A 17435-nucleotide genomic window follows, 5' to 3' on the forward strand; every position below is an offset into this window, starting at 1 on the left:
CTATAACTGGTAACTGGAAAATATGTAGAAACATCGGAACACGTTTAGGACAATGTCAAGAGAACAAGTACAGTGGGGCACACGCTATGAATACAACGATATAAAATTGTCACAAATGGACAGGGACTAGAAGATATGACAAAAATTGCTACCTGGGGATGATGAAGACATTGATCTTTTTATGTTAAATGTTCTTTAATAACCGTGTCGTGGCATGTTCTAGACATCATGCCTACCAGTGCCCACTAGGCAGGACAGGAGCTGGCTCCTGCCCACATCTCTCCTTTCACGGCCCCATGGGTCCCTCGGCCCTGCTGCACCCCAGCCAATTCCTCTGCCTTGAGACCTCCTGGAACGTCACTTTCTGGAGAGGCTTCTCTGACCACCCTGCGTCTTCCTTGCAGAGTCTCTCACACAGCCTGCACTTCTCCGGCACTGCACATACCCCAACTTCGCGTTACACTTTTAGTTGGGAAATTATGAACTCCATTATAAGCTCCATGAAATAAAAGGGTGTGTTTCCACCACTCTACCCCCAGCCCCGAAGTACTCAGCACGTAACTGCTGCTCCAAATTACTGACAAATAAATGGTTTTCACAGCCCTGTCACTCAGACAGCACTCGCCTCCCAACACACACACACACTACACACTCACCAAATACTCTCACCGTACACAGTCACCACACACAATACACACTCACCATACATACACCACACACACACTTCATCACACACATGTACCACATACAACTCACCCCCCACAGAAACACACACACCACACACAACTCACCCCCCACAGAAACACACACACCACAGACCACTTACCCCCCACAGACACACACACCACACACAGAGTAGCACACATGCACACCACATGTCCTTTTACTCCTGTATTTTATTGAAGAGTCTCTCTTTTTCCCACCATTCAAGGTAGAAGTTTCCACGCCATCCACAATTCCTCATTCATCCCTCTACTGAGAACTGGTGGCCAGTGTCAGCCAGGTTTCCTTAATGAATACCCTCGACCCCATGACTGTTCAATGTCTGTCTTCCCTGTCAGACTATTAATGCCGTGGGGGCTAGGGTCGGGTTTGATCATGTGCTCAGCACGTCATCCTCCAAAAAATGATGAATGTTAAGTTGAACTAAATTAAGTAATTGTGTTTTGTATTAGTTTACACTAGCATGAATGTCTTGCTGCCCCAAATACAGAGCCTAAAGAAAAAAGCTTATATTGTTTTGTTTGTAATACTCTTTATCATGCATATAAAAGTCTAATTTCAGGAGCTATCTCAGAAATTCACTATTACCTCATGAATATCATCAGACCCACCACACCTGATGTGATGACAGACACAGATACGGCAACCGAGGAAAAACAAGTCGTGTCAGAAACACTGACCACAAGTGTGCTGTCAAACATCTCAAAACAGTTGCACTCGAAGCCTTTTAAAATGTAAGAGCTGGAGGCAATTACGCTCTCTCCCAGCTCCTATAAGCAGACAAGGAGTGCTGAGCACATCCTATTTATAGTCAAGCCAAGTCCAAGCAAGTCCTCAGCTCCTGCAAAGTTGCAATGTTTTCCCAGCTTCAGGGTTCAGGAACTAGAAGTCTTGCTGCTGCTGCCACCTATCGCAGGAAATGTGAATCTAGGTTCAAGAAAAGCTGGATTGTTGAGTGGGCCCTGCTGTCTCGCAGTGACGTGGGTGGAATCATTCTCTGAACTCACTGCAGTTGTCTAGTATTTCCATTCATGCTGAGCACCAAATTAAGGTCATCCACTGTTAAAACGTATAAGCCAATGCTTGCTGATGTGATATATATGAGAATGCCTACAAAATTTTGGCACAGGAGTCAGCACTCAGTAAATGCTTATTGCCTGGATGACGGACACAAACCAGATAGAAGTGGCAATGGTAATATGATCAACTTTTAAAGCACCTTTCTCTTGAGACCTGAAGCCCCGCACAATGACCTGGCCGCCTACTGTGCAAAAGCTGTATCAGTGAGCACAGATGCTCAGGGAGGAGGAGCATCTCACCTGGCTTTGGTACTGCCTGAGAGGGTGCTGTTGCCTTTGGGAGCATTTGTTTTGGTGCTATTTCGTTTCATTCCCTTCAACATAAAATATTTCTGACTTTGGGAATGCTGAAAAATAAGAAAGCAATGGGGTTAGCACAGATTGGCGGACAGATTTTCTTATTTGGCCTATGCAAGCCACAAGAATGGAGCCTTTGGGTTTGTCAAACAGTCCAACAATTTGCAAGCTACTGGAGAACTGTGTAGGAAACCTTAGGCAAATCACGTGAATTTCACAGTAAATTTTAGGATTCTCAGGTGGAGAGATTTTATGTGACCACTGTACAAGCATCACTTCTCTTTTTATGTCTCAATCCAATACACACACACACGTACACACACACACACACCCCTACTGTGGTCCCTTCTGTCTTCCTCACAACAACCAGCATAATCATTTCAAATGCTGATCTCCTTGTGTTACTTCCTTGCTTAGAACACTCCAATTGCCTCCTAGTGCTCTTAGAACCAAGACCAAAGTCCTTGGTGTCTTTGTGGCTGCAGCACGGGCCCTCCACTGCTTCTCTGCTGCCACCCTCCCCCAGCTCCCTCTGCCTCAACCACACTGGCAGTCCCTCAAATGTGCTCATTCCCAAGCAAGAGTTTTTTTCTCTTCACCTGCTGTAACCTCTACTTAGACCACCTATTCCTCGCCCCTCTCTGACTAATGAACGCCTCCTTGTCCTAACAATCAATGGTTCTCACACTCGAGTGGACGTCAGGATAACCTGGAGAGCTTGTTAGAAACAGATTGCTGGGCCCACTCCAGATTCCCATTCCAGTCCTGGGTTGGGGTGGGGCCTAAGAATTTGCATTGCTGGCCATGCACAGTGGCTCACACCTGTAATCCCAGCACTTCGGGAGGCCAAGGCAGGTGAATCACAAGGTCAGGAGTTTAAGACCAGCCTGGCCAAGATGGTGAAAACCCATCTCTACTAAAAATACAAAAATTAGCCAGGTGTGGTGGCGGGTGCCCGTAATCCCAGTTACTTGGGAGGCTGAGGCACAGAATTGCTTGAACCCTGGAAGCGGAGGTTGCAGTGAGCCAAGACTGTGCCACTGCACTCCAGCCTGGGCAATAGAGCAAGATTCCATCTCAAAAAAAAAAGAATTTGCATTGCTGACCTGTTCCCAGGAGATGCTGGTGCTGCTGGGCAGGACATCACTCTGAGAATTGAGGCCTTAAATTTCAGTTCAAATGCCACTTCTACAGGGAGCCTTCCTTGACACCTCCTGCTAGGCTGGCTTCCCTTCCACGCTTTCACAACGACCTCTGTTGTCCTTCATAGCCTTAGTCCAGTTTGTAATGATGTAGCTATTGGGATAAGTCTCTGATAAGGCTTGTCTCCCACTAGACTTTCAGTTCCATAAAGACTAGAGCTAAGGCAACTGACATCATCACTACGTCTCCAGACCCGAGGCCAGTGACTGGTGTTCAGAGGTATGCAGAATGAACGCATGAGTGGATTTGCTTCAGCTGCTGAAGCTTGACAACACAAGGTAGACAATGCCTGCCTGCGGCCTCCTGCCTGGAGTCCTCGCTCTAATCAGTCAGCAAGTGATGTCAATTTTACTTGGAGAACACCTCTTAAATCTATCTTCTGCCTCTCTGCATCCCTAAGATCACTGTTCAGTTCATGTGCACTCTTGAGATTACAGAAACAGCCTCTGATCACTTCTGGGTCTCCAACTTCACCTCTGATTCATCCTCCTCTGTTGCAGGATTTACCTTTCCACAGCACAGGCATAATTATGGTACTCCCTTGATAAAAATATACAATGCAGCTGGGAGCAGTGGCTGACACCTGTAACCCCAGCACTTTGGGAGGCCAAGGCTGGAGGATCGATTGCTTGAGGCCAAAAGTTCAAGACTAGCATGAGCAACATAGTGAGACCTCGTCTTTACAAAAAAAAAAAAAAAAAAATTTAATCAGCCAGGTAGGGTGGTGTGCCTGTAGTCCCAGCTGCTCAGGAGGCTGAGATGGGAGGATCACTTGAGCCCAGGAGTTCAAGGTTGCAGTGAGCTATGATCACACTGCTGCACTCCAGCCTGGGTAACAGAATGAGAATCCGTCTCCACACACACACACACACACACACACACACACACGTACAATATCAAATTATACATGTGTTAAAATTTCATAGGATTATTCACCAAGGAAAAAGATATGCACACTGTTAAAAACTAGTGAAATGTGAATAAAGTCTTTAGTTAATATTGACTTTAGTTAAATTGATGTTGTACCAGTGTCAATTTCCCAGTTTCAATAATTATAGTTATTCTGTAAGATATTATCACTGGGAGATGCTGGAAGTACACAGGAACACAGTACTAATTTTATAACTTTTATGTGAATCTAAAATTATTTCAAAATAAAGTTTTTTAAAAACATGCAATAGTCCGGTTCCAAAATGGCAGCATAGAAGCAAGCTGGCTTCACTCTCACCTGAAAACCAAAGTAAATATACAGTGCCGACATTATCATCAGGAATATCCCAGAACTCTTTTATGAAGATGAAACAGATCTTGGGGCCACAGCTATGAGGGGACAGTAAAAGAATTCAACTTCCACATCCACAACACCCCTCCCCCCATTCTGCCTGGCACAAAGCATGCAAGAAATTTCCCCCAAATTCACTGTTTCTACACTGGGAAAAGTGAGATTGAGGTGGACCACCAGCTTCTCCACCATCTTGGGTTCCCTGGCAGGGGACCTATCCCTGCCTTAATCCATCACAAGTGCCTGAAGGGAGAAACACCCCTGAGGACAGACAGAGGTAAAGAGGGGGAGGTGGGACTACCATCTCCAGCTCTTGAAACTCTGCTCTATAACTCAACAAAAGAAGACACCAAATCAGAGTGTATTTTCAGCAGTCACATGCTGTAGGAGGTTTGTCCTACTGGTCGCCTGGACACAAACCCTAGCCAACCTTCCCACGCTGCTGGGACATCCCCTTTGGGACCTCCCCCATTCAGGAAGATCAGCATTCCAAGCAGTTACGAGAGTCAAGGTGAACCTGAGCTCAAGTTACCAATAACTACAGCAGAAAAGGAGGCAGCAACCTAGCAGTAAAGAACCTCTAAGAAAATACATTCAATGAAAACAAAGCAAAAAGTCCAGAGAAGACTGGAATAGATAACTTCAATGCAAAAACATAGATGTACATCCACAAAAAAACAGCAGCAAACAGAGAATCATGATTTCCCCAAGCAAACAAAGCAAGGAATCAGTAACCGACCCTAATGAAACAGTGATATTTGAGCTGTCTATCCAAGAATTCAAAATAGCAATTTTAAGGAAACTCTGTGATTTCCAAGATAACACAGAAAATCGATTCAGAACTTTATCAGAGAAATTTAGCAGAGATTGAAATAATTTTTTTAAAAATCCAGTGGAAATCTTGGAACTGAGAAATACATTTGCTGAACTGAAAAATTCATTAACGGCTACCAACAGCAGAAGGGATCAAGAAAAGGAAAGAATCAGTTAACTTGAAGGCAGGCTATTTGAAAATACACTCAGAGGAGAAAAATGAAAAAAAAGAATAAAAAGCAATGAAGATCACCTATAAGATAGAAAATTTCCTCAAAAGATGAGAGTTTAAAAAATTATTGGTATTCAAGGGAACTGAGCAAGAGCAAGGGGTACAAAGCTTATTCAAATAAATAATAACAGAAAACCTTCCAAGACTTGAGAAAGATATAAATATCCAGGTACACGAAGGTCAGAGAACAACAAACAGATTTGACCCAAATAAGACTATTCCAAGGCATATAATAAACTCCAAGTCAAGAACTAGAGAGAATCCTAAAAACAGCAAGAGGAAAAAAACCAAATAACATATAAAGGAGCTCCCATTCAGCTGGCAACAGACTTCTTAACAGAAATCATATAGCCAGGAGGGAAGGGAACAAATTTTCAAAGTTCTAAAGGAAAAGAAAAAAAAAACTGTCATCCAAGGATATTATATCCAGCAAAGTTATCCTTCAACTATGAAGAACAGATAAAGTCTTTCCCAGACAAACAAAAGTTGAGAGAATTCACCACCACCAGACCTGTCTTACAAGAAATGACAAAGGAATTCAATCTGAAAGAAAGAAAACACTAACATTCAGAAAAAAAACAAAAGATATAAAACATGCTGGTAAAATTAAGTACACAGACAAACTTGAGATACTCTAATACTGGAATTGTGGTGTGCAATCTACTCATAACTCTAACATGAAGCCCAAAAGAGAAATCTCTTAAAAATAATAATAGCTACTACAACCTGTTGAGATAGGTAATATAAAAGTATGTAAATTGAGACAACTAAAAGTCAAAATGTGGAACAGATAGAATTAGTGTAGAGTTTTTTCATTTTTTGTTTGTTTATATTCTTTTTTCTGACCTAAGATGAGCTGTCATCTTTTTAAAATAATTTGTTATATCTATAAGATGTTTCTGTAAGCCTCATGGTAACTATAATGCAAAAACCTAAAAAGCAATGGATTAAAACATACTACCAGAGAAAATCAACCACAAGGGAAGACAGTAAGAAAGGAAGGAAGGCAAGACTTAAAACAAACAGAAAAAAGCAACAAAATGGCAACAGTAAGTTCTTACTCATCAACAATAACACTGAATGTTAATTGACTCGGTTCTCCAATTAAAAGGCATAGAGTGGCTGAATGGATTAAGAAACAACACCCAACAATATGCTGCCTAAAGAAATCCACTTCACCTATAAAGACTCACATAGACTGAAAGTGAAGGGATGGAAAGGATATTCCATGCAAATGAAAACTGAAATAAGAGCAGGAATAGCTTTACTTGTATCAGATAAAATAGACTACAAATCAAAGATTATCAAGCAGTGTGAAAAAGAGGTGAGATGTCCCCTGAACTGACAAGAGGCTGTGTGCTGCTATGTCTTGCACCCAGCACCGACATCCCACTGCCATCATCACCATGCCCAAGAGAAAGGTTGAATAGGACACGAAAGAAGATAAAACCAGCTGGGTGGCTCACGCCTGTAATCCAAGCACTTTGGAGGCCAAGGCGGGTGGATCACCTGAGGTCAGGAGTTCAAGACCAGTCTGACCAACATGGCGAAACCCTATCTCTACTAAAACTATGAAAAATTAGCCAGGCGTGGTGGGGAGTGCCTGTAATCCCAGCTACTCAGGGAGGCTGAAGCAGGAGAATTGCTTGAACCCAGGAGGCAGAGGTTGCAGTGAGCCTAGATCGTGCCACTGCACTCCAGCCTGGGTGACAGAGCAAGACTCTATCTCAAAAAAAAAAAAAAAAAAAGATAAAACCAAGATGAAGGACAAATCACAGAGATCTGCAAGCTTGTCTGCTAAACCTGCTCCTCCAAAGCCAGAGCCCAAGCCTAAAAGGGCCCCTACAAAGAAGAGAGAGAAGGTACCCAAAGGGAAAAAGGGAAAAGCTGATATTGGCAAGGAGGAGAATAACCCTGCACGACATGGAGATGCCAAAACAGACCAGGCACAGAAAGCTGAAGGTGTTGGAGATGCCAAGTGAAGTGTGTGCATTTTAAATAACTGTGTACCTCTGATGACTGTACAGTTTGAAATACTATTTTTAATCAAGTTTTATTAAAATGCAGAAGCTATATTGTTAGCACACAGAACACTTCATTGTTGTCTTTTGGGGAAGGAGCCTATGTCACTAATAGAATGTCTTCAAAACTAGACTGATGTGGAAAAAACACCTTTCTCTTCTAGTTTTGAGAGACTTCCTCTTGGCTCCCACAAGGAGGGATTTCCTGGCTTTGACAGACATAGCCACTTTAGCATGAAAGTCTTAAGGAGGGGAAAACAAATTTATTTTTATGTCCTGTTTTCTCTTTCCACCTTCAGCATACACTTAACTCCCTTAAACCGAGATACCTGTTGGGACCTGACCCTCAATAATTGGTTATCAGCATGTCAGGCAATCTGGACTTTCCAGTGAAACCACTGAGATGGTGCCCCTCAAAAGAGCAGCGGTTCTCTTTCTAGGTTGTGGATCTTTAGAGAAATTCTCCCATTTTCATTTCACTTCCTGAAAGTCATGCTTGGCTCATGAAAAGTTGTTCAACTCTCACTCTAAACTTCCCCTGTTCAGAGCATCAAATGAAAACTTCATAGGGCTTGATAGTGGCTTTCTGATTTTTGGTAGTCCATTGAAGAAGGGAGTTTGAAAGTTGTTAAATACTGTTAATGATTGTCTGCCCATGTCCTGCTGAAATACCGTGATTGGTTATGGAAAGTATCTTTAATAAAGCTGGGTATAGTTTGGCTTGGGAAAAAAATCAAAACCTATCAAAAAAGAAAAAGAAGGTCACTATATAATGATAAAGGGATCAGTTCAGCAAGAGGATATAACAATTATAAATATATGTGCACACCATGCCAGAGCTCACAAAGACCTGAAGTTAAACATTACTAGATCTAAAAGGAGAGACAGATTGCAATACAATAATATTAGGATACTTCAAAACACTTCACTCTCGGTAATGAATAGACCATCCACATAGAAAGTCAATAAAGAAACACTGCCATTAAACTACAGACTAGACCTAATAGGGCTAACTGATATTTACAGAACATTTCACCCACTGCTTCAGAATACACATTTCATTTCCTTTTTCTTTCTTTAGAGATGGGGTCTTACTGTATTGCCCAGATTGGACTCAAAACTCCTGGGCTCAAGTGATCTTCCCCTCAGCCTCCTAAGTATCTAGGATTATAGACACGCACCACTGTACCCAGCTAGAATACATATTCTTTTCATCAGCACATGGAATATTCTCCAGAATAGACCACATCTTAGGCCACAAAACAAGTCTCAACAAATTCAAAAAAGTAGAAATCATATCAAGTATCTTTTATGATCACAATGGAATAAAACTATAAATCAATAACAAAAGGAACCTCAGAAACTCACAAACACATGGAAATTAAACAACACACTCCTGAATGACCAACGAATCAATGAAGAAATTAAGAAGGACATTTTAAAATTTCTTGAAATAAATGAAATGAAAATCCAACACACCAAAGTCTATGGGCTACAGCAAAAGCAGTACTAAGAAGGAAGTTTATAATAATAAATGCCTATGTCAAAAAAAATAGAAAGACTTCAAAAAAACAACTTAATGATGCACTTCAAGGAGCTAGAAAAGCAAGAACAAAGCAAACCCAAAAGTAGTAGAAGGAAAGATATTATAAAGATCAGTGGCTGGACACGGTGGCTCACACCTGTAATCCCAGCACTTTGGGAGCCTGAGGTGGAGGATTGCTTGAGGCCAGGAGTTCAAAACCAGCCTGGGCAATATGGCAAGATCCCATCTCTACAAAAACTTTTTTAAAAAAATTAGCTGGGAATGGTGGTGGCACGCACCTGTAGTCCTAGCTACTTAGGAAGCTGAGGCAGGATTGCTTGAGCTTAGCAGTTTGAGGCTGCAGTGAGCTATGATCCTACTACCGCTCTTCAGCCTGGGCAACAGAGCCCTGTCTCAAAAAAAAAAAAAATCAGAGGATAAATAAACACAACTGAGACAAGAAAAAAATACAGAGAATCAATGAAACATGATTTGGTTTTTTGAAAAGATAAAGTCAACAAACCTTTGGCTAGACTAAGAAAAAAAGAGAGAAGACCCAAGTTGGAAGAGAAGAAGTCAAATTAGCCTTGTTCACAGATGACATGATCTTATATTTAGAAAAAAACCAAACACTCCACCAAAAACCTGTTAGAACTGATAAGTTCAGTAAAGTTGCAGAATGCAAAGTCAACATTCAAAAATTGGTGGCATTTATACATACCAACAGCAAACAAACTGAAAAAGAAAGCAAGGAAGCAAACCCATTTACAATAGCTACAGAGAATATAAAATACCTAAGAATCAATTTAACCAACGAAATGAAAGATTGATACAAGGAAAACTATAAAACACCGATGAAAGAAATTGAAGAGGACACCAAAAAACGGAAAGGTATTTCATGCTCATGGATTGAAAGAATTAATATTGTTAAAATGGCAATACTACCTAAAGCAATTTACAGATTCAATGCAATGTGATACATATACCCAATGGAATATTATCCAGCCATAAAAAAGAATAAAATTCTGCCATTTGTAGCAAATGGAGAGAACTGGAGGTCCTTATGTGACATTCTGATTAAAAAATGAGATAAGCCAAGCACCAAAAAGAAGAATGTTGCATGTTCTCACTCATATGGAGGAGCTCAAAAAGTAGATTTCACAAAGATAGAGTAAATTGGTGGTTAGCACAGGCCAGGAAAGGTAGAGGGGAGGAGAGGATGAAGAGAGGTTGATTAATGGGTACAAATATATGGTCTGATAGAAGAAATAACACCTAGTGTTAGATCAGTAAGGTGACTATAGATTACCATAACCTATTGTACATTTCAAAATAGCTAGAAGAGAAGAATTTGAATGGTTCTAACATAAAGAAAAGACAAATATTTCAGGTGATGGATATCCCAAGTATACTGATTTGATCTTTACAAATTATATGAATGTATTAAATTATCCCATGTACCCTGGAACTATGTACATGGATTATGCATCAATAAAAATAAATAAAATTTTTTTTAAGAAAGAAAAATAGGGCTGGGAGCAGTGGCTCATGCCTGTAATCCCAACATTTTGGGAGGCAGAGGTGGGCAGATCACTTGAGGCCAGGAGTTCGAGACTAGCCTGGCCAACATGGCAAAATCCTGACTTTACTAAAAATACAAAAACTTAGCTGGGTGTGATGGTGGGTGCCTGTAATCCCAGCTACTCGGGAGGCTAAGGTACAAGAATCGCTTGAACCCGGGAGGTGAAGGTTGCAGTGAGCCGAGATCACACCACTGCACTCCAGCCTGGGTGATCGAGTGAGACTATCTCAAAAGAAAAGAGAGGAGAGGAGAGGGGAGGGGAGGGGAGGGGAGAGGAGGGGAAGGAAAGGGAAAAAAAAGAAGAAGAAATGCTTCTCCAGGGCATAAAGACTGAAATTCAATTATTTATTTATTTTTTATTTATTTTTTTTTTTTTGAGAGGAGGTCTCAGTCTGGAATGCAGTGGTGCAATCTCGGCTCACTGCGACCTCACCTTCAGGGCTCAAGTGATCCTTGCACCTTAGCGTCAGCCTCCTGAATAGCTGGGACTACAGGTGCATGCCACCACATCTGGCTAATTTTTGTACAGGCAGGGTTTTGCCATGTTACCCAGGCTGGTCTCGAACTTCTGGGCTCAAGTGATCCTCCCACCTCAGCCTCCTGAAGTGTTGGGATTACAGGTATGAGCCACTGCACCAGGCCTGAAATTCAGACTCTTAATTGTGGGGTAGAAGGTCATTCATAGAATTAACCACCTGGCTTCAGGTGATCCTTCCAGACGCCATTACCTCCAGGCATGCTACGTTCTTACCCAGTGCTCCCAATACACCACGTAGTTCCTCACTTCTGAGCTTTGGTTTATGCCTGTGCTAGAATTTCCTTCATTCTTTTGCACCTGGCACACTTCAATTAATCTTTCAAAACTGAGGGTATATCCCCTTCCTTCAGGAGACCTTCCTATTGTCCTTAGGAAAAATTAATCATGCCTTTACAAAGAACTTAAGTCTTATAGGTGTGCTTTGCTAATTGTTTCATTTAGTAAAGAAAAGAACCAAAAGATAAAAGCCACTTGTAATTCCATCACTTTGCTGTGGGGCTGCAGATGTGGTGGGTAAAATATGAAGTAAAAGTTCTAATATTTTCCCATCTGTTCCTCTAGTCCTACCTCAATTTTCACTTTGATTCTCTGCTTCCAGACCTTTATGTTGGCCCGTGCTAGACAACAAGTCCCTCCAGTGGACTCCACTTGCCTTTTTACACTCAACATGGCTAGCATGCAGTAAGCACCCCATTAATCTTTGCTCTTGATGGACCGCAATTATCAACACTATGACTGCAAGGGAAAGAAGCTTAGGCTAATTTTACCCTTGATTTGAAAGCTAAACAAGGTTCTGAGTATGACCAAGGCACTGTGAGGAGTTTTGTAGCTCACCCCTGACTTTACACCATCCTCAGCTGAGGTTTTCAATATAAAGAGAATTTTGAGACATTAATGAATGTGATTACTTCAGAACTTGGTGAGGTAGAAATTGGCAAGGATCATAAAAACTAATACCCCCCAAATAAGCATCAAGTCACAGACCATCAAATACACTTCTTAACCAACGGGAAAAACACAATTAGAAGGCTATCTCACTGATATATTTGTTTGTTTGCCAGAGAAGTATTGATGTCCAGTTTTAAACACATGCTATTTATATCAGAATCATAACAAAAGTGCCATCCATCTGCCTTGGCATCCAGAGAAAACATAATTCAACACAAGAGTAAAAAGTGTGCACAGCCAAATAGAAATGGCACCAGAAGCAAAAATTGCTGGAACTGTGTCATGGAGGGGGGTGTGGAAATTATCACTCGACTAAATTGGAAAAAATTGTAAGCAACACAAAAGGTTTTGGCAGTTAAATCCAAACACTTGAGAAAAATCTTCTTGTCTATACTGATATCAAATGGATGTTCTGTTATATTTTGGGACACATCAACTACCAAGTTCCCTGTATAGCCTTCCACACACTTCCATATATACACTGGCCATTTACTGAGCATCTAAATTCTTGGACAGTGGAAAAATCAAAACCTTTGATGTCAAGCAGGCATAAGGTCAAACTGGCTCCACTATCTACTACAAGAACTTGCAAGTTAATTAACCTCCTCCTGACTCAGTTTCCTCATTTGAAAAAGGGAGATACAGTTGCCGTCCATATCCATGGGTTCCACATCCACAGATTCAACAGTGGATTGAAAATATTCAGGACAAATATGGATGTTGATGTCTGTACTGAATACGTATGGACTTTTTTCCTTGTCTCAATGATATGGTATAACGATTTCCATAGCATTTACATTGTATTAGGTATTGTAAGTAATCTAGAGATAATTTAAAGCATATGGGAGGATTATGTAGGTTATATGCAAATACTACACCATTTTATATAAGGGACTTGAACATCCCTGAATCTAGGTATCTTCAAGTGGGTGCTGAAACGAATCTCCCACAGATACTGAGGGACAACTGGAATATCTCTCCTTTAAGCAAGTATTCTTAACATGGAATCACGGCCCATGTGTGCGCTTTTATAGCCCTACAGACTTACTGAGATGCAAAACTGTGTGTGAGATGATTTTTCTAGCGCACTTCTCAAAAGGCAGGTGACCCCAAAATGGTAAATGCCACTGCTCCAAAGGTGTAGATGGATAACAGGTGATATTCGTGAAGTGCTTGGCACACAGTGAGCTTTAGCTATTTGGTAGCTCTTATTTTTAGGTCCCGAGGATATACAGAAAGATAAATCAGATGGAGCATTGGGCAAAAAAAAAAAAAGTATACGGTTATAGGTGTCACCTCAGAATATCAGAATAAAATAACAGAGAAAAAACAAAAAGTGAGTCCAGAAAAACACCCAGCAGGAAGAACTGGCAGGATGGAAACACCAGGAGAGCCAAGGTAGTGAGATGACCACTGCCTGGGGATCCCCAATGCTTAGGCAGGGGTTGGCATATGGCAGGTGCTCAATGAATAGTTGCTAAGTAAATGAGCAAACAAATGACTGAAACCAACCCAGGATGCAGGATAACACCATTTACAACATCCCAGGGGAAAAACTACATTCAGAAGGTGTTATTGAAAACTTAACTATTCAGAAATCTTCAATTTCAAATATTCAGTTCAAATGCTAGAGTCCACATTCTCTCCCTGAAGAGTGAGGACATTAAGCCCACACTTTTGTCATTGGGCAGTAACCTAGGCCCTTCCAATCCTCTGTGATGAGCCCTGTGAGAAATTTATTTTAGAACTAGATTAGACTTATTTTTCCAGATGAATCAAAAGGCCTTATTTGCCTGGAAAAAAAATTAATTTTATTACCTTCTATTTTTTTTACTTCTATTTTTCCATGAGTTGACAAGAAGCTCCCAGCTAAATTTCCAGCCCAACTTTATTAACCATTATAGATGATCTGAGTATTCCTTCTTTCTGATACCTTCCTATTCTGTCTATATTTTTAATGATTCTGATTTACATGTTTCTATTTTATCACATTGTAGTTATTCTTACAAGTCATCTCAAAGCCTTGGCAGGACTTGTAGAGTATATAAATATTTGAGAGTGATAGCGTACTCATCAAGAACACAGGTTATTATCAGGCAGTCCTGGAGTTAGGGCCATACTCACTACCATTTATCAGCTTTGTTAAGTCCCTTAACCTCTCTGTGTCCCTGTTGCCTTTTGTTTTGGTTTTTTGTTTGGTTTTGGTTTTGTCTGTTTTGAGATGGAGTTTTACTCTTGTTGCCTAGGCTGGAGTGCAATGGTGTGACCTCGGCTCACTGCAACCTCCACCTCCCAGGTTCAAGAGATTCTCCTACCTCAGCTTCTGGAGTAGCTGGGATTACAGGTGCCTGCCACCATGCCTGGCTAATTTTTTGTATTAGTAGAGATGGGGTCTCACCACGTTGGCCAGGCTGGTCTCGAACTCCTGACCTCAGGTGATCCAACGGCCTCGGCCTCCCAAAGTGCTGGGATTACAGGCATGAGCCACCGCACCCAGCCTGTTTTGTTTTTTGAGACAGGGTCTCACTCTGTCGCCCAAGCTGGAGTGCAGTGGCATGATCATGGCTCACTGCAACCTAAAACTCTCGGGCTCAAGTGATCCTCCCACCTCGGCCTCCTGAGTAGCTGGAAGTACAGGCACATGCCACCATAGATATGGGGGGGTCTCACTTTGTTGCCTGGGATGGTCTCGAACTCCTGGCCTCAAGCGATCCTCCTGCCTCAGCCTCCCAAAGTGGTAGGATTACAGGCATAAGCCACCACACCCAACTTGTACTTTTTCATAGCCAACTTGTGAGGACTAAATTTAAAAAGTATGAGGGACCAAACTGTGCTTGGCACATAGTAAGTGTTCAATTAGTATTAGCCACTGGTAGTATTAGTAGTTGCTGTAGTAGAAATAGAAGTAGTAAAACTGTGGACAAATAGATGGAAAGAAAAAGTAACAAATAGTACCTGAAACAAAGTAAACAAAATAACAGTGAAAGATCAAAACCAAAGTAGAAAATGAAGCTTTTAGTACCGAAAGGGTATCATATTCATGTTATCTCTATTCACAGTTTTCTCAAACCTGTCTCAGTTGTTAACAACTGCCTTGTTAACAACCAGTGGCCTCCCACCAGATTCCTGATCTGGGCAGGCACCAGGCTACTAAACATCCTCATGGAGCTGGTTCTGTCTCCAGGTGCCAGTCAGCTGCACAGATCACAGCATGGGTGCTATAGAGATCTCTGTACAAGGGGAAGAAGCAGATAGCTGGAACAGGGCAGTTTTTCCCTGGAGAGCGAAATTTACAGTCTCAGGTAAGCACTTCTTGATAAATATCTATGATCACCTATCATGAACCACGCATTAAAATGAGCATAGAGGAAAAAGGGAAGGCACAGATAACTAAAATAAAATCCTCATCCTCAAAGGATCTTGCAATAAGACTGGATAGGAGGCAAATATCTTCACATATAATCAAAGGGGCCATTTCTGACTCACTTTCATATCCCCAGAACTTAGCCAAGTAAACGTTTGCTGAATTGAAGGCAATGGATAAAAGACATGAACTGTAGTGTATGAAAGTAGAATTGATTTACAGCATTTCTGTTAAGGCCACCCATTTAGGAGCACATATTAAATTAGGCCAAGGCGGGCGGATCAGTTGAGGTCAGGAGTTTGAAACCAACCTGGCCAACTTGGTGAAATCCTGTCTCTACTAAAAATACAAAAATTAGCTGGGCGTGGTGGCAGGCGCCTGTAATCCCAGCTACTTGGGACACCGAGGCACGAGAATCGCTTGAACCCGGGAGGCGGCGGTTGCAGTGAGCTGGGATCGCTGCACTCCAGCCTGGGTGACAGAGGAAGAAGACTCCATCAGGAAAGAAAAGGAGAGGGGAGGGGAGGGGAGGGAAGGGGAGGGGAGCGGAGGGGAAGGGGAGGGGAGGAGAGGGGAGGGGAGGAGAGAGGGGGGAGGAAGGAAAGAAAGGGGAAGGGAAGGGAAGGGAGGGGAGGGGAGGGAGAAAAGAAAAGAAAAGAGTCCTCTTAACAGGGGCAAGACATCCTGAAAGGCAAAGATTTGTAGAGAAAGGAAGGGAGTAGAGAGAGGGGTGATTTGGACAACCTTCAAGTAAGCCCTATACAGATGTATACCCACAAAGTGCTTCCAAACAAAATTTCTGAGGGAGGCAGGGGGAATTATGTGCAGGCTGTGGGAGAACAGTGTAAAAGAGCAGAGATTTTGCCGTGAGATAGAAATGAGTTTGAATTCTGGCTCAGAAACTTCCTATGATAGTTGTGTGACTTTGGAAAAGCCCCTTCACCCCATAGGTTTCAAGGCCTCGTCTGTCTACAGGAGGGAGTCAATCATGACATTCACAAGACTGCTGTGGGCACAAATGAAATCGGGGCATGAGACATGTTGTAAACTGAAGAGATTTAGGGCGTTTCCACACATATTTCCCAGCTGATTCTCACAGAGATGCAGGGAGGAAGACGTCCCCACCGTCAGCGTTGTTTATCGTTCTTCTCCACGTATCAGGTAAGCTACGGGAACAGGGGCCCTACTATTCCCCACAGGGCCCCATGGCCTACAACATGCCTGGCACAAGCAGACGCGCCATGAACACCTCCTGGGTGAATAAACGAATCACCACCCCTTCGTCCCTAGGGGTGGGCAGCAGCGCCGGCCTTCTCAGGGCAGTGAGACCCACGGAGCTGCCCGCCCGCCCGGCCCCTCCTCGGCCTGTCGCACGCGCGTGGCCACCCCGAATACAGCCTTACCGGGGACCCCTCCTCGATTCTCCGCCTAGCTGGGCCGGCACCCGCGTGCGCGGACTCCCAAGCCGCGGGGTCTCAGAGGGGCTGCCCATTCGGCGTCTCTAGGACGCTGTTGCCCGAGAGACGACGGCAGTCGCTGACTGGAGAATAGCCTACGCGCCTAGAAAGAAGCGGAGCTGTGATTGGTCAATTGGAGATGAACGAGGAGGGGCGGGGCCAGGTCGGTTGGGCGGCTCCGCCGCTCGGCGGCTCCGCTCCCGGAAGAAATTTCCGCCGGAAGTCCCGTTCTCTGGGGAGCGGGAACCCTGGCGACCCGTGTCATGGGAGCGGGTTTCTGTTACGTGGGCTTTAGCGCGAGCTGGGCGGTCGGCCCGGTCCCACCGAACTGCATAGGGCCGTGTAGCCGGGGGAAGTCAGCCCCCTGCTCT

General features: G+C 42.9%; 1 protein-coding gene across 13 annotated transcripts in view; it reads right to left on the reverse strand.

Moving 5' to 3' along the window:
• Positions 1–17171, reverse strand: part of EFCAB6 (EF-hand calcium binding domain 6) — a 306732-nt gene extending 289561 nt beyond the window's left edge. For 4 of the 13 annotated variants that reach the window (XM_063722923.1, XM_054543761.2, XM_063722925.1 and 1 more), the window contains exon 1: positions 17011–17144. In XM_063722923.1, the coding sequence (XP_063578993.1) occupies positions 17011–17099 (89 nt within the window). In that variant the 5' untranslated portion in view covers positions 17100–17144. Of the gene's footprint in view, positions 1–17010 lie in introns of all 13 variants that reach the window. The other 9 variants (XM_063722924.1, XM_054543764.2, XM_054543759.2 and 6 more) reach the window with 6 other exon arrangements.
• Between the last annotated feature and the right edge of the window lie 264 nt (positions 17172–17435).

Source organism: Pongo abelii, chromosome 23, assembly GCF_028885655.2.
Source record: "Pongo abelii isolate AG06213 chromosome 23, NHGRI_mPonAbe1-v2.0_pri, whole genome shotgun sequence".
NCBI classification, from domain to species: domain Eukaryota; kingdom Metazoa; phylum Chordata; class Mammalia; order Primates; family Hominidae; genus Pongo; species Pongo abelii.